Here is a 24,976-nt window from a genome sequence, read left to right as displayed (position 1 = left end):
AGTTTCCTGACTGGTGTAAGTGTGATTTGTGCTGATGTTCTGGTGATTCAGTGGTATCAAGGTAAAGCCTTGGGTATGTCAGTTACTGGTGTGGCTACTCTGTCCAAATAGGCCTTTGGTATGGATAATATGGGTAATATTTTTAGTCTGTGTGGACTAGAAATACCCTTTTTAGCATGGTTGGGAGTTCTGAGGTGTTTTCTGCTATAGTAGAAAGATTCTGAAGTGGAGTTACACTTTGATGCAAAACAGTGCATGTTAACTGTGGTAATTAATGGTAAAATTATAATCTGCACCTTTGCCTTCATGTGTGATCTTTCATTTTACATTAGGCTACTGGCAAACTCTTAAATAGTAATGCTCATTACTAATGATGGTGGACAGCTTCCTGTCTTAATTGCTCAAACTCTTGGTCTCTCCCACATGAGAACAGGAAAGAGAAAGGTGTTTTTAGAAGCAGTAAACTGTCAGAACAGGATTTCAGTCAGTGAGTGAATCTAAGAGTGGATCTTGAAGGCCATTTGCTAAATGGCTTAGTAAGGTTTCCATGTCCCTCTTGGGCTTAGAAGTGAAATAAGTTGGTTTCTGTCATACAGTGTATCAGTGACACGGGTGAGGAATGAAATCAGTATGAATGTGACTGACAACAAAGTCCCTTCTCAGCATGTGCTATGAAACTTGTGCACTATTAATTCTTTTGATGAAAGGAATCAGTTTTGAGTAACCAGTCACGACCAATCCGTGGTCTTCTCTTACAGGTAAATAAATAAACATGACTCTCAGAATGTCTCTTATATTTTGTGTGTGTGTGTGTATTTTTTATTTATTTATTTATTCTTTAATCACCAAAACCTCTGTATGTTGTATTGCAAGGTGTGATGGTACAAGTTTCCAGAAGACAAGCGCTTTGTCATTATGGGATAGCTTTGAGGTTACACTTCTTGTCAGTGGTAGGTGATGCTTAAACCTCTGACTTTCAGGGTGTTGAGCTAAGTTAGGTAGCTGTGCTTTCAGTTCAGGTATTGCTGACCTTTCTGATTGAGTCATGTCTATTGTGTGTACCTTAAGTCACACAGCCACACTTTTTGGGGATAGAAAGCAAATTGCAGATGCTGATCTGTTGCAGTTGTCCGTGCATATGGCTTAATTTTTTGTTTTGGAAGGAAAAAAGAATGGGGGTTGATGCTTTGTCCAAGAATCTTATTTGAAGGATCGACTTTCAGTGTAAACTAATTGTATAGTTAGTTTTGATAATCTTTGCTGCTGTTTAGGGAAATGGATCCTGTTCTGGTAAGTTGGTTTTTGTTTTAACCAGAAATGAATTTCCTCTTCTGTTCCCTACAGTGTTTATTTGAGAAGTAGTTACATTTGAATGCTTTGCTTTTCTGCTGAGTATCATTACTCAGGAGGTGTAAGAGCTTCACAGTGGTGTAAGAGTGGCATGTTTCCAGGTGGGTTGGAATGTTTTGGTTGTAAATTCTGCAGCAATCTGCCTTTTCTGAAGTTCCTTCAGTGGAAAACAGTTTAAAGAAGATCAATTTAAATATTTTGACTTGATTGCTGCACTTTGCAGAGATCTGGTGTCTTGTTATCCTCTATTTCAGCGTAGTAAGTAAGACAGTTTGTGCTTCAGTAATTTTAATCTTTTAATCTTACTTTCAGTAAGACAGTTTGTAGTACAGTAACTTCTATTGCCTATGCAAAATATTACTTTTTTTTTTGAAATTTGACAGAATTATTTTGCTGAGATCCACAGATCTATTGCAGCACACTAAATTTGTAAAAATACAAATACCTATTTATATTTTTACCAAATACATTACAATTTAAAAAGTAGGTATGTGTTATTTTTCTCTCTGTTTTCTAACTCTTTATTCTTGTCCCAAGATTTTAATTAAGGGCAAAGGCTATGCTGTGCCTTTTTAGTGCTCAGGCCTCTGCAGGCAAATCAGTGTGAAAATAAAATGCAAATCTTCTTAGTCTAGTGCTTTGTCTCTTCCTGTGTGTATTTAGATACAAAATACAAGGTCCAGAATTTTAATTTAGAAAATTGGTGGAGAAATTTGGAGCTGACTAAAATTTGAAAATAATTGGAAAATAATTTTTTTTCTTTGTATTTAAATAAGATATTGGTGTATTTCCCTTTATTAAGAGTTTGAGTGGGGCAAGCTGGTATTTTTTTCTTTAGAAGCTTGGAGTTTTGAATTAGCTACTACTGAGAAACAAATACTAGATTATATGATTTAGACTGACTAACCTGAAATGCATGTGGCAGGAAATGGATTTTTTTTTTCATTCTGTAAACCCTTCATTTTATTTTGTTCCACTGGTGTATACTTTCATAATTTCCTGTTATTTTGAAGAGAACTCTCAAATAACTGGTTGGTGGCAGTGCTGCATGGCTGCCCCCGGTGCTGGCTGCTGAGTTTGGTCTGTGTTCTGTGCATTGTTGTGCTCACTTTGGTGCTTGGTAGTGAAGTGTGGTCTTAGCAGAGAAAGTAGGAAGATTTGCAGCTTTTTTAAAGGCCATTTTCCACCTCCTGTATCTTCCAGATACTACAGAAATCTGAGTAGCTTGTCAGTACTTCTGCTTGAACTGACGTGCTTGTGAGCACCGGAGTGCAAAACAACAGTGGAGTCAAGTGATAACTTTTTGTGTGTGCCAGCAGTTGTTTCTGGAGTAAAACTTCAGCTGGAGCTTGGGTCAGGCAGTCTGGTGACATTGGTCCCTTCTGTTCCTGTAGACAGTTTGTGTTTGCTCACAGAGGTACACTCATACCATAAGAGGTGTTTTTAACCCTGCCGTACTTGATCCTAATTGTTAAAAATTACTGTTGGCAGTATAAACTCGCAAGAAGTACAGGAACTGATAACGAGAATTCTTCTTGGACATAACTGTTAAACAATTCTGAGGAAACAAGTAAGGAATGGGAGTCAGCAACTGATTTTTACATTGTTTTGAAGGTTAAATCTTAGTGTTTATTCTTATGAGATGTGGAAAAAAACTGAGAGGGAAAATGAGTTGATCAAAATGTCCAAAAAAATATTTTGCCAAGTTTTGAAACAGTAATGTGAAGTTGGAAGTTTTCCATAGTTTTTTTGAGTAATAATTTGCTTTTGACCCTTATAGCTTCCCCTTTCTGATTCTTCTTTTCTTTCATTACATGGAGACATCAGTAAGTCAGACTGAACATAAAAGGGTCAGACTGAAGTGTGGTTTAGAATCGAGCTTTTGACAGCAGCCAGAAAAACCAAAGAGTGTAATAAGACCAATTTAACTGATCCTTGTTCCAGCAGTCTCTCCCAGTTCCTCTCTCTGGCCTTTGTGATTCTGTTTTTTTTGTATTTCTGGCAGCAGTTAAGCTCCAGGGGTCTCACTGGGGAGTATGGTAAGAGCAGGTGAGTTATTGTGTACATTGCCCAGGAAATTCATGTGAGGTGCTGCAGCAATTCTGCATTTGCACAGTGCACTTGTGCAGTTCATTATCATTGCTCTTGCTGGGGCTTCTGAACACCCACTGATGACTTTGCAGAGTTGACTCAGATGAGGGGTGGGATGCTGGTGCTCTTCTAGGTCACTATTCATATTCAGGTTTGTGTAGAGACACAGTTTGGGGTAATTGGGAGTGGGGCTGGGCTGAGCCTCATCCCTTATTGGCGGCAGCTGTGAGCAGCAGTGACAGCAACGAGCCATGGAGTGCCCAGGGGCACTGAGCAACCACCAAAGGGAACAGAGGGCACACAGGTGCAGTGCATGGACAGGAGGGGATAAAAGGTTGAGCTAAAGAACAAGAAAGGCAGATGCTTGCAGCCTTCTGAGGTGATGCTCTGTGTGGGCTGAAGCTTTCTGATATTGTATGGTGCTACTCTGTGTATCCTGGCCATCCTGACTGCAACATGTGCTGTGACAGGTTTGGATTCTTTGCTTTGAACATGCTTTACTTATTCCATGGGTTTGTTCCTGACAGGGCAGCACTGCCCTCTCTGGCTCTGAGGCTTATTGAGGCACTGCCTTTGGTATTTGCAATCTCTTAATTGTTGTGTTTGACCTTTCAGTAGCTTGTCCATAACTTAACACTCTTAACTTAAAGGAGAGAGGGGTGGGACGCTGAAAGCAAGGTTGTGGAAAGGACAGATTTATATAACCACTTCTTAGAGCATGGCCTTTTTGTTTGACCACTTCACCTTTCTGTGATTTTTTTTTACTTTTAGGTTAGCTGCCTGTGCCTTTATTTGTTTCCTTAAGTGAAAGTATAAAAGTATTTTGTGGAAGTATTCAGTATGTAAGCACGGATAGTAAGCTTTTATGTCTACATTTAATGAACACCATGCATCATGTATGTTGGAACTGATGGTACTATTACCACTAGTGTGGTAATATTTGGGAAGCTCTGTGAAACTTTGAGAGACTCTGATTAAGAAAAAAAGGCATAGTAAACAGATTTTTGGCTTCTCATGTTTTCTTTTATGCAATCAAGTGAATTTATCAAACTATAAATATGATGAAACACTTAAAATCCAAACTGCTCTGGATAGCCAGCCTCATGAGATAGGTACTGGGTTTGTTCATGCTTCTTGGCTAATGGGAGATAAGAAAATTGCATCAAGAAAACTAATGACTTTTGCTGTCTTTTTGCAAGATTTTTTGCCATTATTTATTCCCAGAATGCACATTGCAAACCTCAAGGTAAAAATTGTCATAGCTTCCAATTCTTCCTTGAAGGAACAAGGATTTTGCTAACCCTGGAGGCAGTCAGTGCAGGGCAGGCAATCAGGATTTCTGGTGGGTTTCAGTGATGTGGTGACATAGGATAAGGCACTTGTTTGGCACAGGAGAGGACTGGCACCTGGGATCTCTGCTGCCTTGTCTCATACTGCTCTTCCATATGGGCTCTTTTGCTCTACATCTTGTAATTATTTATGGACATAGCAGCATGTGAAGAAAATTCCTGATTGAAATACTCAATTTATTTAATGGACAGAGGTTGTTCCACTGGCTGCATTAGACCCACACTGTTATTTTTACAGTTAGGGAATAAACCACTAAATAATCTCCTTAAAACAAGGATTGCATCATGCTTATGCTTTCATCTGGAATATAGGTCATTATGTTTTTGAGTGCTGATACAGTTTGGTAACTTGGCTGGTGATTGGTTTCACTTTGAATGCTGCCTGCAATCATCATGTAGCAATGACAGAAAAAGCAACTTGGGTTTGCCAAACTCCAGCTTTGAAAAATTGCGTACTCTTACTTGGTTCTTTATATTTTCCAAGGTTAAAAAAAACAATTACTGGCTGCAGAAATTAAAGTGTTAAGTTTTCAGCTGGTGTCAGGGAAACCTGAAAGTGTACTAGAGTTGCTTTATCCTTGAGGCAGAATGAGCTACTGCTTAAATGAGTAAACCTGTGGGCCAGACCTTGATGTATAAGCTATGGTTTGTTGGTTTCCTTTTGTTTTTAATAAATTACACATAAAGACTGGTAACATCCCTATAGAGTAGTAGAAGAATACTTACATGTTATACTCTTTGGAAGGGAATAAATAGAGGAGAGAGAGGTTTGTCCTAAATGGCTGAGAATAAAATTATTTCCTTAGGTTGGTTAAGCACTAATTGGATAAGCTGACATCAGCTGTACTTTGAAGCAGCATGAATCAGTCTGTGGCAGGAAGAGGCAAGTGTGTGCTCTGTTCTCCTACTGATGTCTCTCTTCTGTATGTGGACAAATCTTAGGCCTTAAAAATTTATTGAAATAATTGCTCAGAAGAATCCCATGAACTTTGTTTTGTCTGAGGTGCAGCTTGCCATCCATGGCTCCTGCTTGCTCAAATTGTACAGGTAAACAGAAGGAAGCCCCCAGTTTGCTGGGTGGCTGCCTTTGTAGCCAGCAACTTTCCTGACATGCTTCCATTTAGTGTTCATGGTGCTTCTGCCACCCAATATGTACATTTTAGGGCTTGAGATCAGTCTTTTCAGTTTGCCTGCTTGAGTCATGCTCCAGCTCAGTGCAAACCATATGCCCACCATTCCTCTGGGAATGGATCCTTACCTCTGTAGTTTTAACTTTAAGGTAAATAAAAGCAGTACTTTTCCCTCAAGCAGCTCCACACTGGGACTGTGTAATATTTAAGTGGTTCAGTGGGTTGTGTGTAACACAGAGATTCAGGAAAGCTGGTTCTCTCCTTTCCACTAAATGTCTCAGTATTCACACTGAGGTGTGTTTGGCAAGTGCTGCTTATCATTTATTTGAGGAGATGCAGATGTAGTATGTTTTTCAAGGAGAACAGACATTTTCTTGTTTGTGTAGCTCTCTTTTAGTCTGTTTTCCTTAAATTGCTCTTCTTTGGCTAGGAGATTGATTTTGGCTATTGAAGTGCAAGAGGATCTGGAAAAACCTCTGTATCTAGGCACCCAGTACAACAATTCCAAACAGTTTGCCATAATGAACAGACTAATTATTTGCTGTTGGCTACATAGTGGGGGTTTGCTTTCTCAGAGGAGAGAGTGTTGCCAAAATAAGCCAGTGGTTACTTTCTAGTTGTGGGGTTTTTTGCTTTATTTTTTGTGGCTTTGTTTTGTTTTTTTGGTTTGGGTTTTTTTTTTAAATTTGAAAAGAGTTTTGTTCTTAACAGTGCTTTTCCAGAAATAAGAATTTATCTACATATATGTATGTGTTTAAAATACAGTGATGCAGCTCTGTTGCTCATTAAGTTGATTTTATTCCTGGGAAATCATATCAGTAAGCCAAATAAAAGATTGTTTGTTTTTTCCATTATGTTCTTTACATAGTGTTTCACTGCCAGAGATAAGACTGGGAAACAATTTGTGGATAATACAACAGTTTGTAGTATGAGCACAGAGACAATTTCTCATAGAAAGATTACACAGAAGTTGAGATGAAAGCTGAAATTGTAGTGCTGTTGTGGTCAGTGAGATTTAAACAAACTGATTTCATGACGTCTAGGGTTTTCTTCTGCAAATGTCACTCAGTCAGAATAGAGGGTTTTGGAGCAGCTGGTGAGCTGTACTGCCTCAATGTAGAGAATTACGGGATTTTATCAGGTTGTTTAGTCTTTCAGGGAGGAAGCATTGAAAAGGTGAAGCTTTGTGTGTTTGCAGCGCTTGTGGCTTTCTGCACTCAGTGTCCCCATTAAAGGTAGGGAGCTCATGGGGTGGGAGCCCGGCTAATGCTGAGTTTGGTACATTTCTGTTTTGTGTTTGTGTGTGAGGCAGTGTCCATGTCCTGTTCCTGAGGGATGAGAGAGTCACCACACCACTTCAGTCATCTGGAAATCTGAGTCATGGAGTGATTGCAAGGCTTGTCAATTTAATGCTCATTTTGCTGTCCTGCACTGTATCCTGTAGCTCAAAAAAGGGAATAAACCATGTCTTTTGGTGTATATTTCTACTTCAGACTTCAGTTAGCAGAAGACAAATTTCTGCATAGCTCTACTGGACCTTCCTCTTCACAAAGGTCCCAGAGATTCTCTTGAGGAACCATAGTTCTGAAAATAGGTATAACTTATTTCCCAGTTTTTGGGTGTTTTTTTGCAGTTTGAGGTTGTCAGGCAAACTGTATGGCCTTGAAGCCTGCCTTTAATACAAGCCTGTCCATAATACAGGATGATTTTGTTTCTCTGCTAAAAAACAAAGTATGAATTAGCCTGCTCTTGATTGTCTTCTTTCAAGCAGGTAAGAAACTTCCTTTCAAAACATATTTCTTGTTGCTTGCTGAAAATAGGTCAGCCTTTATCTCCCTTAATTGCTGGTCAACCTTTATCTCCCTTAATTGCTGTCTTTTCATAGCTCTACATTTTCTAATTTTTAGGTGCTTATAATACTGAAGCTAAAGATTTTTTTTTTTACTTTCCACAAACCAACAGGGACCTAGGACAACAACTTTGAAATATTGCACACAAACTGGAAGTAAATACAAAAAAGTCTGATGCCTACTTAGAAGACTGATTCATGTGAAAATTATGTTTAGTTTTGGAGACCAGTTTGCAGAGGAAGTTTTTGAATCTATCAGATCTGCAAAGCAGTTTCCTTCTGGAAAGTCAGTGGCTTTCCAGAGCCTTTGATTCTTTCTCCTGTGATGAAGAGTGTGGTGCAGCAGTGCCTTGCCTGTGGTGCTCTGCAATCCCATGGATTCATGGTCATGATGAGTGTGGTGCAGCAGTGCCTTGGCCTGTGATGCTCTGCAGTCCCAGGGATTCATGGTGCATCGCTGCCTAGGTGTTTGTGTTCTGCATGGGATGTGTTTTTGCAAGTCTGGGCTCAGTGTGAGTACATGGAAGAGTTATGGGGAGAAGGAATCAGGAGTGTTTCTGTCCTGTGTCCCTTGCTCTGATTCAGTGCTGAATCCCCCTGGCTGTTCTAGAATCACTGTTCTTCACTTTTCCTGCTCTTTAATCACCTAGGCTGCTTTACAAAGGCAGCTGTAGTGAACTTGGGGTGCCTCTCTGCAGTGAAGTGGGGAAGCTGCTGGGTTTGAGCCTTCCACAGCTTAGTACTGAGCATATGTCAAAGTTCTGATCACTGGACCCAAAAGAGTCCAGGTAGTATGGCTTAGTTACCTTTTATGCAGGACTGTGTATAATGGGAGCTGATGTACATCAGAGAGGTTGGCTTCACCAAAACTACATCATAAAGCTCATAGAGAAAAGCAGCAGCTTTTCTGCAGTCGTTGTGTTGTCCCTATGGCTTAAAATGTGTTTTGGAGCAAGAGCCACATACCATGCCACACCTCCACACATAGTCTCTCAAAACTATGTCTGAATAATTTCTTTGTATCTCAAAAGTTCTTTGGTCTTAAACTCTGTCAGAAAACCTTATCTGAAACTCTTATTTTTAAAAAAATTAGTTCTTTTATCATAGTAGGCTTTCTTTCACTCAGTTTAGAAAAAAGTCCTCCTGTGTATTTGTTTCTGATTTTTTTATGTGTGTGTGATATTATTCAGCAAAGGATGGGGGGAAGATACCTTCTCTATAGGAAGGAGCATGACTGTTCAAGGTACCTCCTTTGTAGCAATGACTTCCTCACAGTAGCAGTACACACTTCCCAGTGTTCCCTGCCGTGAAGAGAACTTTGACAGCTGAATTTGTTGTCGTCTTTTGGAAGATGCTGTTGGAGGAGCTGCTCTGGCTCCTGGCTCTGAGGATTTGGGAAGGCACCATCTGACCTGAAGTTCCAATCCTTGGATCACCATTGGCAGAACAGAGAGTATATTTTTCATTTGAAACTGAACTCCACCAGCAGCTCAAACTAAGGTACCAGGTTGGAGCTGAGGCAGCTGAAGTGCTTTGGATTTGCTCTTTCCTGTCCCTGACTGGCAGCTCCTCACTGTTGGTTGCTGTCCTCCCAGAAACTGGTAAAGTGAATGCTAAACCTCATTTCTCAGGACTCTGAGCCAGCATTCAGCTGTTGAGGTCATCAGGGAGTAAACCTGATGTGATTGTGGGTTGAACAACTTCTATATGTTCTGACTAATGCAGTCAGAAATAAATTCTTACATTCTTAACTTTAAACTTTTCATTAAAAAGGACAATTTTAAAAAAATGAGATGCTTGAGTTTAGTAGTAGGAGTCTGTTCCTAGATTTTGTTCATGTCTAGTATGTCAGCTGTCCTTTTTTTTCTTTATATGTGTAGGAGAAGGGAGGTTTCAAGTGCTTGATTTGGTAATGAGTAAAAAAAGAGGACTAGAGCCAATGACAAAAGGGAAATGAGAGTGACCATTCACTGAGTGCTGATGACTGGAAAGTCCAGAGTGCATGTGTCTCTCTTCTTGTTACTAAGGAAAAAAAACTTCTTCAGATGTTTTTCTCTGCCTCAAAAAATCTTAATGCATTATTCTTTTGGAAGCATTTTTATTCTTTTTACTGCTTTTCCTCAAAAGCACTTGGCTGAAATATTAGATCATATGTCTTTATAATGAAAAAATTTAAATTTTTTCTCTTTATGTAGCTTACTACTTAAGGTGATGTAAATCTCAATAGTCTTCATGAGAATCACAGCTATATTCTTGAGTGAGGTTCGTGTCAGAGTTTAAATTGTTTAGTTTGAAGAAATGACTTGATTATGGTAGTTTGTCTCTGGCAATAAAACCTATTTTTGGTCAAAGACTGATCATAAAATACAGTGTATAAAGCTTTTCCTAAATGCCTGATCTGCTTGTGTTTGTGTTTTACTGCCAAACTGAAGCTGGAGTGGCTTTGTTTGTACTGCAGTGGGAGAGGGGGGCACTGACAGTAGGTTGGATTAGTCTGTAATGAAGGACTGGAATGAGGGGTTCTGGGGTGCTCATTGATCCAGTGAATGTAGTTGTGTATAGAAAAAGGTGTGTCTGCACTGGCTGTGGTGGTTTCAGCTGCTTGTAAAGGCAGGCTTGGAGTACACTCTTAAACACATTAAAGGCCTTGTAACTCAATTTCACAGCATGCCATACACTTTCTTGCAGTTGCTTTTATCTGACCTGAATAAGGAGCTCCTCCCTGTTATCTAATGTTTATAATACTTACTTTCAGATTAATATTTAGGAAGTAGAAATTCTCTTAATCTCCATTTACCCATATGGGGCAAGAATAAGTATTTAGTGTGTCAGTAAGCTTCTGTATTTGCATGATATAACTTTTCTTTGGCTTTACAAATGGTATATTTTTCTTCCTTTTATTATTGAAATACTGCTACGGAAAACAATTCATAGTTCCCACGGTGCCTGTTGGTTCTTACTTCTTTGCAGAAAGAAGAGTTGTTGATAATCTGATGTTAGCAATCCGCATTTGACTGATGATAAAGTAAAACCATTTTACATTGGAGTTTGTGTTACTCTCCCATAAGTAAGCTCAAAAATTAAATTTAATTCAACTAAAACACATAAAACTGTTAAGGTATGCAGTGGGAGGAGCAAGGGTCTCTGATAGCCTGGACCTTTGCTCCTGATGTGGCTGACAGTCCCCTCTTTTGTTTTTTCCAGTGCTGATGTCACTGCAAAAATAATGATTCTTCAGGATATACTGGTTTTGGGGACCATAACTAAAGGCCTTTCATTGCCTTTGAGGAGTTCTGTAATAGCTGACCTTCACTTTTATGTAGAGGATTTACTTTGAAATTAGTATTTTGAGCTAGATTTGCTGTTTATTGCAAACAAGCTCTTCAGCAATGTTTTTACAACACTTGATAAAAAATACTTGTAGTTAATAAACTTTTTGTAACATACTTAAAATCTTGTGTGGTAAAACCCTTGTCTTTCTTTTGCCAAGAAAATCTTTAAAGCAAAGCTGCTTTTAAAAAGTTGAAGTAAAACCTATTGCAGCAGTGAGTCCATTGTGTAGGCTGGGTGGAACTCAGCTTACATCATTTGTCAGGAAAATATTCCTGTTTGTGGTTGGTCTGGAGATCTGAAAGATGTCAGTGTGTGTGAAACTGCTCATCCAAATTTGTAGCCACTCTTGAGTATTCCAGCTGTTGTTTAGAGGCTTTTTTATAAGGTGACTTCTAATAAGTTTTTATGCTGTACAAATCAGTTATATAAAGAATTATTCTTTTTTCTGGCATTCCTACATGTAATGCCCTCACTGGGTTGATGGGTAAAACTGTGGCTTGGTTAAGGAGAGGGAAAAGCTTTTTGAGGAGTTGCACGTAAGTTATGCTAAGCCAAGTCTTTGAAAGGGCAAAAGCATGTTAACTGTAGTTTCAAAAATTATAGAAAATACTACAGTATTGAAAGTTGTCTAGTTCCTACAATTGCTTTTTTTTGCTTTGAAAATGCTAAACTTTCTGTTCCTGCTAACATCATAAGTAACACCTGTTAAATGGTGGAGAACATGCATGTCTTTGTGCTGTTTTTCGAGTTCCCTACTGCTAGACCTAAGTCAGCATTCTTCTCTTGATCACTGGGTGGTTGGAATTGGAAGAGAAGCAAGAGTGGTGCAGTTCTGCTCCTTGGTGCTGCTGGGAAGGGCAGAGTGAAGCTTAACCTCTTCTTGTTCCTGCTCACAGCAGATGTGGCTTGAGCTGTTCCTCCTTGAGCACTTTCCAGCCTCCCAAAAATGACAGTCACAGATTTTTTTCCCCCTGTGCTGTGACTCACCTGAACTCTGACTCCTGAACACAATGCATCCCAGCACTCAGCCAGAGCAGTGTTTTTCAGGAAACTGGAATGGAAGTAGACCATATGTTGAAGTGCATGCTCTTTATGAAGTCTGAAAATATATTTTCCCTTTTTTGACACAGAAAATATAAAAATAGATAAGGAAAAAGTCTGAGATTCAGCTCTTTATTCTCCAAGGAATGAGGGTAGACATTGTGAGTTAATATAGGTCATGCTGGCTTTATATGGTGGATAGCTACAATAGGTGTCCTCATGCTGGCGTGCTTGGAATGTTTCAGCTCTGTATTTTTATATGAACTTGTAATGTATAGACTGAACATTATTTTGCCCTTTCTCTTTGTTTATAGATTTGCTTTTCTTTCTTGTGCAGAGATAGGAAATCTTGTTCTTGGTTGCCTTAATATTTATAGGTTCATTGTTTATATTGTATATTTATGTTTATATTACTTATGTTTGTTTTTAAATGGTATAGTTAGTTTTAACTATTGCAGAGGGTTTCAGGGAAATTAGGTGAGAAGGATCTGATTGTGGTTTAGTATCACTTTTGACTTCACCACCTATAGATATAAAGGATAACAAAATTCCCTAACATAAGTGATTGCTAAATAATGTTTTTATGTGGAGAGCATACACTTGGTATGCAGTTTTTGGGACATTAGCCTTCAGGTAATCTGTATTTTCACATGACCTTTGTGACACTCTGGGTAAGGAAAATACCTGTATCAGGGAAAACCAAGGGCACAAATTAGGGAGGTAGAGGAAGCAGACTCTGGAAGGTGAAAAACAGGGGAAGTCAAAGCTCTGGGGTGAACCTCTTCATTTGTTATCTATATGCATAGATAACAGCCACTGCTGTTAAATCATAGGAATTTTAAACACCTGCCTAAAAATCATAAGATTCCTTCTACCAATGAAATCAGAGTTTGAGAAATACAGTAGTATAATCTTAAGTATTTTATTGTTCCACAGTATCTTTATATTATACCTATTAACATACTGTGCACAACATCAAAACTATTTTTTTTTTTGTCATTATTAGGTTCTGGTGGCAGGAAGAGAATACTGACCTGAGATGGAAGTCAAAACATCATTTAGCAAAGCCAGCAGGATTCCTGAGACTGTATCCACGTTAATTAATGAAGAATTTGTCTTGGTTCATCAGAAATCTGAGGACGCCTCTGGAAATGATGAGAAGCCACAGCTAAAGGTTTGCTCTGGCTTTCTTTTTAAATGTCTGGCAAGGTTTGTATTGATGGCAAGAGTGCATAATTGGTGTGTGCTTAAGGAGAGTTTTAGACTGTAGTTTTTGTCCTTGCTGACTGCCAGTGAAATGAACAGCTTGGATTAAACAAATCTGTCCAAAAGTGGCAGTTCAGGTTTTCTTTTAATAACTTCTTTGGGAGTTAGCTTTGTTGTATTCTGTGGATCTATACATGAGTAAAGGACTTTAGAAAGAATGAGATTCAGTTTAAAGCTTAATATTCTTTATTGAGGGATCAGAGACTTATCTTAAAAGCATGTAATTAGTCTATATAGGAATAGATTACAGCATGTCTTGCACTTTAGTTTCTAATTTAGTTTTCCTGCTTAGTGCTACTTTAGGCATGAGTAGGACCTTTTCTAAAAGATTTCTACCTCTAAATAGCAGAGTATTTTAGCACTTGGGTGACAGCTGATAGGTTAAATACCAGTTTTGCCATTTGAGCTGTAGTAGCCAATGTACTGGTTTTGCTTTGCTTGGAACAACAGCAATTTATTCCCCCTGAAATGACAGTAAATACCTAGTCTGTCTTTGCTGTACTATTTGACAGTTATTTACAGCTGATAATTTCTGTCTATATTAGACATTATCTGCTTCTTTAATCGAGAAAGTGGCTGTTGGGCTGGAGGCAGAATCCATGATGCAGCATTGGCCGTGGTTTTCTTTTGTCTGAAAAGCTGGTACTTGTGAAAGATTCTATTTTTCTTTTAGGGAGTGTGTCTCTCCAATTCTTTTTTTCATTTCCTTAGGCTTGCACCACTCTTATGTGTGGGAAAATTGGTGAAGCAACTGAAATGCACTGGATATGACTAAGATAGTAAAATTTTCTTTAAGACTAATTGTAGCAAAGTCTATTATCTCTAGTCTGAATGGAGGCTCTAAATACACAAATTGTTATTCTAAGAGTCTGAATGGAGGCTCTAAATACACAAATCTGTTATTCTAAGAGAAGTCTGTAGTTTTTTGATGGATGGTTTTTGGATTAGCTTTGAGAACATCTGCATTTTATGTAAGGAAATGTGACACTGGATTGTATTTAATTCAGTTTTATTGATTCTTGGTTTGTTGTCTCATTCAGGAAAGTTTCTTAACTTTTGCAATTAGTAAGACTATATATTTGAAAACTAATAATGAAAGTACATCTACAAGTACCTTCAAAAAATGTAATTTCCTTCTGCTTACAGGTATTTTCAGATGGAGATGAGGAGCTCGAGAAGGCAATGGAAGAGATCCTGCGGGATTCTGAGAAGGACCAGTATGTCACTGCACTCCCAGAAGGATTCAGTGATGGCAGTGGCCAGGCAGCTGCAGATGGGTCAGCAGGACAAACACCCCAGCCAGCTTTGCAGCTTGTTTTAGACCCTTCTGCTACAGGTATTGCCTGAGTGCCTTCCCCCTTCATCACACATGGCAGGGTTTTTTTTTGTGCAGTTTCAAGTTAAACCTAAGATAAAGCTTTCCAGAGCTTCATTCCAAAATTATATTGGAGGATAACTGGGGGCCTCCTCTTATTTTTAGTTGAAGATTATAGATAAGAATAGATTATCATCAGATTGATACCTTGAGCTGCTCTGCTTTGGTCAGGATAATGTTCATTTTTCCTTTAGCCAAGGATTAGTTGGGACTAAGGATTCTGTGAGTTGCTGAGTGGGTGATAATTGAGGTGAATCTGCTGCTGCTGAAGCTCAAGAAGTTTCAGGACAGTGTTCATGGATAGTGCTACCTGCAAATGAAATACACCCTGAGCAAACTGATTGAACTGGCCATCTCTGGTGCAGTAAGGCTAGCTTAGGATTTGATATTTGCTAGGAGTGATTCTGGTACTTTCCTGATGTATAAAGTTTTCATGAAAAGGGGAAGACTGAAAGCTTTTAATGTAAACTATATTGTATATATTTTAAGTAAAATACATTGTAGCTTCTTTAGATACATATAGAAAACCTGCAATATAAAAATACATGTATTTTGTTACATATATTAGGGATACAATGCTGTGGTCATTTTTTTGTGCTTTAAACTAGAATTCTTTTTACGTCAATAGCATGCAGGGCACTTCTGTGGTATTCTGTCAGCTAATTCCCATAGTATCTGTTGGGAATAAAAGAAATAGTTTATATGAAATGGAAACACCCTTCTCTTAATTACATGCCTGCTGTATTTCTGAGACACTTACCTTACTGTTTTCCTGTTTGACATTCTTCAAACAAAACCCAGCCCTTAGCAAGAATGAACAAAGAAATATTTGTAGATTTGTTTCTCTTGCCCCACTCCAGCCCTAACAGGAATAATTTAGTTTTGCAGCCTTCATGATTCTAAGTATTATGGCATTATCAGCTCTAGTAATAAGAAATAGAAGTAACAGGACACACAGGGGGTTGAGCCTAGGTGATCTTCAAGGTCTATTCCAGCCCCTTAATGTTCTATGGTTCTGTGATTCTGAGACTGCTTAGAAGGATTCAGAATGTCTGTGCTGTGTTCCTGTGGTGCTAAAGAGAACCAAAATGCAGTTTGTCCCCATGCCACCCTTGGAAACATGAATTAGATTAGAACAGACTTCACAGTAATATTAAGCTGTCAAATGGATTTCCTGCTATTGGAGTTGAACTGTCTGCTCTCATGTCCTTTTCTGGAAAATGTAGGAGATTTGGCTGTGGAACTCATTGGAAAGAAAAAACGTGTGGAAATAAAAGCAAATGGCTAAAGAAGTGTTTTCTTCATTTCCAGAAATCTCTGCACCAAGGCCATCTTCTCCCAATGAACCCCTGGAAGAGGACAGTGTGCTGTTTAACAAACTGACTTATTTGGGTTGTACAAAGGTGTCAGCCCCACGGAATGAACCAGAAGCTCTGCATGCCATGGCAAACATGAAGTCCTCAAGTCAAACCCCTTTACCTGTAACACTCTATGTCCCAAACATTCCAGAAGGCTCTGTAAGGTAACACCACAAGAGTTCATTTGTTGCTTAAGCAGACACATAGAAGTGGTTTCTCACTTTGTTACTCGCACAGGGGAATAGAATTGTTGGATTTGTGCCTGAGGTTCTTGCTGAAGACACTTAATTTTGAGAAATACCTCTGAAGCAGCAAAATTTGTGCTCAGATTTACAATGCAGTGCATGTCTGATGTACCAGCTACCACAGTGTCAACAAAAATATCTCTTTCTACCTTAATATCTGTTCAAATATGATAATGAGAGATACTGGAAAGGGAGAGCTGGTAATACCTGTGCTCTCCTGACCTTCCTAGTCTGTCAATGCCTCCAAAAGTCTACATCTTGCAGGAGTCCTTCTGGCCTTGGGTTTGCTGCAGAAGTGTCAGTTTAGACTCCCCCATCTGTGTTTCAGAGTTGAGGTGCCAGTCTGTTTCCAGCCATTGCTGTGCAGAAGCCAGCTCTGACCCATGTCTGCCTCATGATGGCAGTGCTGACAGTCTCCAGATACTAGAAAATATTTACTTTCCCCATGTGAGAAGGATCTTTTAATTAGTGATGAGGGAGTCAAAGGTTCTTGATCAGGATGCACCTGTAGCATTTTTGCATCCAGAAGTAGGGAGCATCTCAATATCCAAGATGTTTATTTTTAAGCTCTGATACCAAGGTATCCGAAGGATATGATTAGATTTCCTTCCTTGCCTGAGCTGTGTTTATGTATTGACTATCTTCTTGTGGAGGAAGAGAAGAATCTTCAAGAATCTGTATTATTTTCTTCCATTTTTTTCTTTGAACCCAGTTTGAGTTTAATTTGACACCAGAAAATATTGTATTTCTGTACTTCTACAATGGCAACAGTCACCCTTACACAAGACGTAAGGTGTTCTGTGCCTGTTTTTTGTACTCACTGTAGCCAGATGTTCAGGAGAGATGTTTTGCAAGTGAAACATCAGGTTCCTTTGATCTTTAATTTCAGAGGAGATCAGTAATTATGGGACTGCCTAAAAACCTGCACAGAACTGAAATGTTGAATGTGACATAACACATTGCATCAAAGCTTAGGTGATACTAGTGCTGGCTTTGAGGAGTGTTCATACCTGGTGTCTGAAAACTGGAACCTCATAGGACAAGTAACGTCCCACCAAAATTACAGTGTGCTGAATCCTCCCAGGCCTCTTATTCCCTTTAGGTTAGTCCTATATTTTTATTGTTACAGACTTGGGATTTTAGGTGACTAATTTTTATTGGTCCTTGATCTGAATGTACATATGTACAAGTAGTGAGAATATAGAGGAGAACGTTTGTTATTCTCTAAAAGTCATTATCCACCAGTCTGTTCTGAAACACGGCTCCTGCTTTTAAGTTTCTGAAATATTCTTTGGGTTCTGTGTTTGAGAGTATTTTAAAATTTTGGGTGAAGTCTTAGGTCTGTGCTAAATATTCACCTGAATGTGGCAGCGTTTGCTGAGCTGTGGTGGTGTTGTTTGCTAAGTCCTGTTGATTGTGAAATCATTTTCATAATGATTTTTTAAACAGATATTTAAATTCCTTTTTAATGTTGCATTTTCTTTGTATACAAATCACATTTTTAGGGTTGGCTCTGGTTTCTAAGTTTCTTCTTTTGTATTTTTCACAAGCAATGGCCATTGTTTACTGTCTGATCTAGAGGTACTGTATTTGTCTGTATTATGGCATATAAAAGAAATTAAGTCAGTGTTACAACCAGAAACATTTACACATTTAATTTGTAAAGCATGACATTTCTGTTCCTGCTGCCCATCTCATCTACTTGAATTTAGCAGTAATTAGAGTTTAGATTCTTATTTATCTAATTACAGAAAAGCCTTTTAGGTAGGCCTGTCTGTTTTACTGACCTGTTCCTTTGATCTTCCCCGTTCCTTTTCTTGCCAGAATAATTAATCAATTGAGCAATTTGGAGATAGCCTCGTTTCCCATCTATAAGGTGTTGTTTTGTGTGAGGGGACAAAACGGGACTTCAGAGAGTGACTGCTTTGCATTTACTGAGAGCAGCTGTGGGACAGAAGAGTTCCAGATCCATGTCTTCTCCTGTGAGATTAAAGAAGCTGTAAGTATTCTGTGGTGTGCAGTGACTGGGGAAAAGGATACAAGGGTTTGAAGAGGTCATTCCCAATGTGGAAATTATATATAGTGCCTTTAAAAATGTGTTAGCACATATGAATGAGTTTTGTAGAATGTGAAGCTAGTCATACATTAATTATTATAATTTTAATAATATAATATTACATATATTATACACATTATATAATATAATACATATTATAATTATGTAATAATACATATATTGTTATAATTTTAAGTTTTTGCTTTTAGTATTTCAACAAAATTCTGAAGTACACTATAATGGGAAGATCTGGAAAGCCTCATTTGGGGCTTTTGCAGGCCTCATTTGGCTATGTTTGATACTGGAGTTGCATTGTATACCTTTGGAATTAAAAAGAACCATGTTACAGTACTCTCCCCTAGGTATTTTAGGAAGGACTATGTAATGGTCTGGGAGAAAAGGTCTTTTTAAGGTGGAAAAAGAGGCTGAAAAAGAAAAAATTCCTTGGGTTTTGACATCTGTCAGGGCAAGCTGTATGTTATGTTGCTAAAACACAACTTGAAAAGTACATTATGCAGGTCCTCTAATGAGCTGCATTCCTAATCTCTAATCTAATTTATATTAACTCACTGAGCATGACATGAGCAGGGAACGTATCAGGAATGGAAATAGGAGAGGTTGCTACTGAAATGGCTTGGTTGCTAAACACGTGATGTTGAGTTATTTGTGGTACATAACAGCATGATTTGTGTTCAGTATAAGAGGCAAGTGATTTTTGACCTTCAAAAACCCTTCACCATGCCTCATTAAAAGCACCTTTATTTTTGATCAATATGAATGATTTTGCTTTTCTGCAGGTCAGCCGAATTTTGTATAGTTTCTCCACAGCATTCAAGCGTTCTTCCAAACAAGCATCTGATCACGTGAAGGACTTTGTTCTTCCCACACCAGACAGTGATGTGTACACTTTCAGTGTCTCCTTAGAAGTCAAAGAAGATGATGGAAAAGGAAATTTTAGGTAATCGGAATGGAAAGGAAAAAGCAGAAATCTCTTTGGAAAAAGCACACAGCTGCTTTCCACACACACAGCTACTGTGTTGCAACAAAATTCATTTGACCTCTTTTCATGAGCAGAAATGCTGTAAATAGGAAGCTGCTCTTTTGATGGTACAATTTTCTTCTCTGTATTTTTTCTGTAAAAAGATAAAACTTCAAGATACCTTCTTCAAGTGAATTTCTTTTCACTGCATCATTTCTTTTAGGGATGCTCAGTGGATGCCTGTGCAAATGGAAAAGATAGTAAGAAGTCTTTTAAAAACTTTAATCAAACTAAGTTTCTTGTGTAAATACAGTCTAGTGGTTTCTTCTGATTTTTAAAAATCTATTGAATTTTGAATTAATTTAAAGTTTAGGAAAGCTTAAACTCTTTTCTGTATTTAACAATTCGTGTTCTATACCTGCTGAAGGATGTTTTTATTCTTTTAGCCCTGTGCCAAAGGACAGAGATAAATTGTACTTCAAGCTTAAACAGGGAATTGAGAAGAAAGTGGTGATCACAGTTCAGCAACTTTCCAACAAAGAACTGGCCATTGAAAGGTAAAAATCTTAGAAAAATGATGAAGGTTATATTTTTGAAAGAATGGTATTTAATGCAGCTTTCTCTGACTTAGCAAGTTATGTGATAGAAAAAAATGTACTAATAACACAAAGTATGATTGCACAACAGAATTAATGCCACCAGATGGCAATCTTAGCAAAAGAGTAACAATGGGAGAATTTGGTTGTAGTAAAAAGGAAATTCAAGATAACAGGAGAATCAAGAAAACCTGCCCCCCAACCCTCCCAAAACCTTAGTGATCTCTTGACTTGGTTTCAAGCTTTTACTTTAGAATGGAAGCTAAAGTTTTAGACAAGGAATATGCAGTAAAAATTTTTGTCGTTGTTTTTGTGTTGTAAAATTAGGCTTTTGCTACTCATTGACTTTAAAAAAATCTATTTTCAGTGTAATTTGAATTTAAACTGTTTTGCCTTCAGGATTCAGTTAATGGGGCATTTATGAATAGCATTTGATTATTTATTTTCTCCCCAGTGTAAAACTATCTTGCTTAGAAATTAGCTTTTATTTTGGTAGTGTTTAGAATATTCAATTGAGGGTGCTATTTTTATGACCACAAGCTTTGTTGTGTAAAAGTTATTTAATTGAAATTACATACACAGGCTTGTAAGTCTTTTTATGCACTTACCCCCAATAAGATTAAAATTCAAAACTGATGAAAGATGGATGCAGGTTACATCAGACTAAGCTTCTGAGCAATTGAATGTGTCTTCAAAAGTATTCTAAGTGGAAATTACAATGCAAAAAAATATTTGTGAAGAAATTTTGTCCCTGGTTTACAGATTTCAAAAATCTTTTGTCATGGTTTCAGGAGATTAAACTTGGCTGCTGCTGAGAGAAAGTGCTTCCTCCTGGTGTTCAGACAGAGCCTGGGGCTGGGTCAGGGTGATGCAGAAAGTTACTCTCATGCATTACTTTGGCCCTTCCTGCTCTTGTGCCCTGTTTGACCTGGGCTTTGCCAGTTTTTATTTGGATCAAAGCCGCTGAAGAGATGGTGTTCATTTCTGAGTCATGTGTGGCACTACATAGCTTCAGTCCCACCATGGGGGATATCAAGTCTCAGTTGTTTATAGGATTCAGGAAGAAAATTCTGGGTAATGGTCAGGGGCTTTAAGGAAGCTGTTTTTAAGAGTGAAGTAGCCCTTCATTCTCAGAGATGGAAGGATTTACACTCTTTTCAGTACAGTGATGTTTAGGTGTAGTTTGCTACTAGTCATTGCTGTGAGTGAATCCTGAGTTACGTAGGTATACCTTAGGTTAAAGTCTAGGCTGGTATCCTTAGAATTGCATTACAAAATATTGGTTGGTTTCTCATTAGTAGTGGTTCACTGAATACCAGAAGGGTTTGGGTTGGAAGGGACCTTAAAGACCACTCTGCTGTCATGGGCAGGGATACCTTCCACTAGACCAGATTGCTTCAAGCCCTGTCCAGCCTGGCCCTGAACACTTCCAGAGATGGAGTAACCACAGCTTCTCTGGGCAGCCTTGGCAGGGCCTCACCACGCTCACAGGGAAGAATTTATTCCTACTATTTGATGTAATCCTGCCCTCTGACAGTGTGAAGCCATCCCCTTTTGTCCTGTCACAGTGTTAACTTAATACTATCAGTTTTATCCACGGGTAGCATTTGTATTTTTATAAATTAAAATATATGTTGTGAATAACAATTACAGTTCTTTTTTTAAATTTTCCTGCTGGTCTAGAAAGTAATGGAGTATGTGCAGTTGCACAGAGCTGCTTGGTAGCCACCTTTAAGTGCAGAAATCCAGCAAGTCTGAAGTGAGACCCACAATCTGTGCAGGTCATTTTAAATCCTGGATGTGTGGTTGAGCCCCCTCATGTCAGAGGCTGAATGTGCTGATAACTGTTTCTGTAAAATCCATCTTCTGCAAGTGAGGGTCCTGACCTGGCTTGAACTGATTTTCCTCTTTGAAATAAGAGGAAAGAGAAGCCCTGACTCTTCTTGCAGCAGGATGCTGCTAGGCATCATAAGTGTGCTTCTGTGAGAGGCAGGGGTTACTTGTTCCTGACTCCCACTATTTTGGAAACATACTCCCCAAAAATTTTGGCTGTCACACATCAGAACTTGTGTACATCTGGGTGATGCACAGCAGGAGCAGCATCTGAGAGCTGTTGTCTTTGAAAGGCACAAATATTTGGCCTTCTTCTGCATCTTGGCCTTACATTTCTCTGTAGCAGCTGTGGCAGGAGCTGGTGATCCCCTACTACTATCAGTTGTAGCTCTCTCAGAGCTATTTCTGCCCCAGGAACAACAAGTAGTAGTGATGCTGTTGGGTTCTGCCCAGTTTATTTAGTCTCTCAGAGAACCTGGTTTGTGTGGCTAAATCCAAATCCTGGATCTGAGCTGGTTGGGGTGCTTTTCATGGCACTGCATTGTGGATGTAGATAAATCGAAATCCTTGTCTACTGGTTTATTTACCACTTAGATTTTTGTGATTGTAGTAGTGAAAGCGTGTGGAGAATGGAGAATACTATTGTGGATGTTAAGTGTAATGAGATGAAAAATAAAAACCCTATACCCCTAATGTAATAGGAGAAAGCTAGGTGGGGTAGTGATTGCATATCTTGACACTTTTACAGTTCATAGTATTATTAAAATTTTAGTTGCTGGTGTTCATATGTCCAAGCAATATTGTTCAGCATATTACTTAGTTCTAAAAATCAGTGAGAAAAAGCAGTTTGGTTATCAGAGAACCAAACAGAATAAAAATTCTTCCAACAAAACCCTCTGAATTACAAGCCAAATTTTCCATAGTATTGCAAATAGCAATTACTTTCAGTTTTTTTCTCTTTTTCATTTGAGATCTAAGGTTTTTCAAAAACCTCTGCAAGACAGCTTGCTGTTTGTTGCACATACATAATTCTGTTTGGTGTTTTTATTCATAATGGAGTATGTTCATAATGGAGAGAAAGATATGGATGATTTGCAGAGACCTCAAGCCTGGATTTGTGCCTTCAGTAGTCAGGAAGTTTGAAAATATGAATGTCTGAGGAAATTTTTTGGGTTTTTTTTCTTCCTCTTAAGAATATCAAGAGCATTTTTCTTGTAAAATGATTTGACTGGAATTCAAGGCCCTGTATATCACACAAATTCAGATTAAAAAAAATGAAGAATGAAGTCTTAAAATTGAGCAAATTGTTGTTTCTTGGTGTTTTTTTTTAAGGATCTATGATGCTATGTGATTTTTTGCACCAGTGCTATTGTGAATAATAGAATGAATGAATTTTTTCCTATGATTGCATGAGAACAATTTTTAAAATGAGCTGGGGAGAAGCTGAATTTTTTCCTGCCAGTTTCCATCACTAATGTGTAGGAATTATTGGTATCTTTGAACTCATTATTATAAATGGTCTTTAGGAACAGTTGAGTTTTCACTCAAGGCCAGATGCTGGTTTCTGCCATCTTCATTCTGGGAAATAATTTCATTGTTTTTTCTGTAACATGTGTTGTGTTGTTTCCTGAGCGTTGCCATAACAATAACAAACAATTCTCTGAAAGGTACTCTTAAAATTAGAAGCAGTAGGTGGCTGTCCGTTATGTTCAAGCAAAGATTCTTGTATTGTGAAAAGCTAATATATGTCTTTCTTTTCCTTTTTTTTGTTTTAAATAACCTTCACAGGTGCTTTGGGATGTTGCTAAGCCCTGGACGAAATGTGAAGAACAGTGACATGCATTTACTAGACATGGTAATACTTAGCTCTAAAAACTGTTAAATAAGATAAGGTGATTGGAAAAAAGGAAAAAAACCCACAAACTCCAGCAAAATGAGCTTTTAATGTCTTTTGCTTTGTTTTTTTTGTTTCTTAAATCATGGGATTTGATGTCTACAGTCATAAGATGGAGAAATCATTTTGATGCACACATCAAAACCTGTGGCACCTGGTTTTTGTTCAATTAGTGAAGCAGAGATTAGGTTGTTACAAATAACTGAGCTTTCTGTATTGTGTTAAGCATGTTCCCTAAAAATTTAGAGCAAATAATGCTTTCATATTTGGATGGGAAGTGCTCTTATTTTCCCAAGGGGCTGAAAACTTAGTCTTTGTTTCCTTCATTTGATTTTAAGTTCTTGCCCAGAGTTTGAAGTATTCGCTTGTCTTCTACAATATTCTATTTCTTAGAGTTGTGTCTGAAAGAACTGCAAAACAATGTGATCCTTTCTGTGATAATACCAATTTACTTTCTCTCTGTGGATAATACAACCATTTTCAAGTTATGAAGTGCTAGAGTGACCTGGTTTAGGGCAAATTTGGGAGAGTTAAACCCATCAGACCTTTTGTGGTTTTATAGTTGTCCCAGTTTTGCCTAGTTCATTTCTCAGTTCATGCTGCTGGTTCTATTTATCAGTGTTTAGTTCTCTTGTCAGTCTCATTTATAGGCCTGACTGTATTTACCAGCTCTTTTTTTTCCTGGTTTTATTTGCTGAAATCAGTTCTGATTTTTCCCTTTTTTATTTGATTATAAAACTGAATTAATTAGAATGAGTTTTGGAGTGTTGTTGTTCCTATAAATCTATACAACACCTTTTTACTGTATTTTAATTCCTGTGTTTACTCCAGCTTGAATTCTATTTACGTTCACATTCCAAGTACATTTAACTGCTGGATTTCTTGACTGTGTTGGTTTATTTCTTGACTGTGTTGGTTTATTTCTTGACTGTAGCACAGAAATAGGCATTTGTGATTTCCTTTCAACCTCCTTTCTCCGTATTTAAATCTGGAGACCTCAGTCACTCATCCCTTACTGAGTTGCAAGAGAGGGCACATCAGTCCTTTTGTCTATAGAGGCTGCAAACAGGCCTGTGTGATCCATAGGGTCTGTTCCAGAAAACTTCAGGAAGGATCTACTTGGCTCATACTAGTAGTAGTTCATTCCATTAATTCATTCTCTTTAAGGTTCCTAGAACTGTTTCTCATCCCTATGTGCCTCTCTTTGATCTCAAACCATGACTGTAATACA

At 38.1% G+C, this 24,976-nt stretch overlaps 1 protein-coding gene across 1 annotated transcript in view; it reads left to right on the top strand.

Annotated features, from left to right (window-relative positions):
* Positions 1-24,976, top strand: part of LOC102036905 (rab GTPase-activating protein 1-like) — a 52,371-nt gene that overhangs the window by 5,461 nt on the left and 21,934 nt on the right. Inside the window, exons 2-8 of the mRNA XM_031063610.1 lie at positions 13,150-13,317; positions 14,556-14,745; positions 16,096-16,306; positions 18,212-18,386; positions 19,241-19,401; positions 19,869-19,979; positions 23,640-23,706. Of these exons, the coding sequence (XP_030919470.1) occupies positions 13,183-13,317; positions 14,556-14,745; positions 16,096-16,306; positions 18,212-18,386; positions 19,241-19,401; positions 19,869-19,979; positions 23,640-23,706 (1,050 nt within the window). The 5' untranslated portion in view covers positions 13,150-13,182. The remainder of the gene's footprint in view (positions 1-13,149; positions 13,318-14,555; positions 14,746-16,095; positions 16,307-18,211; positions 18,387-19,240; positions 19,402-19,868; positions 19,980-23,639; positions 23,707-24,976) is intronic.

Source organism: Geospiza fortis, unplaced genomic scaffold (genome assembly GCF_000277835.1).
Source record: "Geospiza fortis unplaced genomic scaffold, GeoFor_1.0 scaffold398, whole genome shotgun sequence".
Taxonomy (NCBI): domain Eukaryota; kingdom Metazoa; phylum Chordata; class Aves; order Passeriformes; family Thraupidae; genus Geospiza; species Geospiza fortis.
The sequence above is the reverse complement of the archived record's forward strand: the minus strand, read 5'-3'. Positions and strand labels throughout refer to the sequence as shown.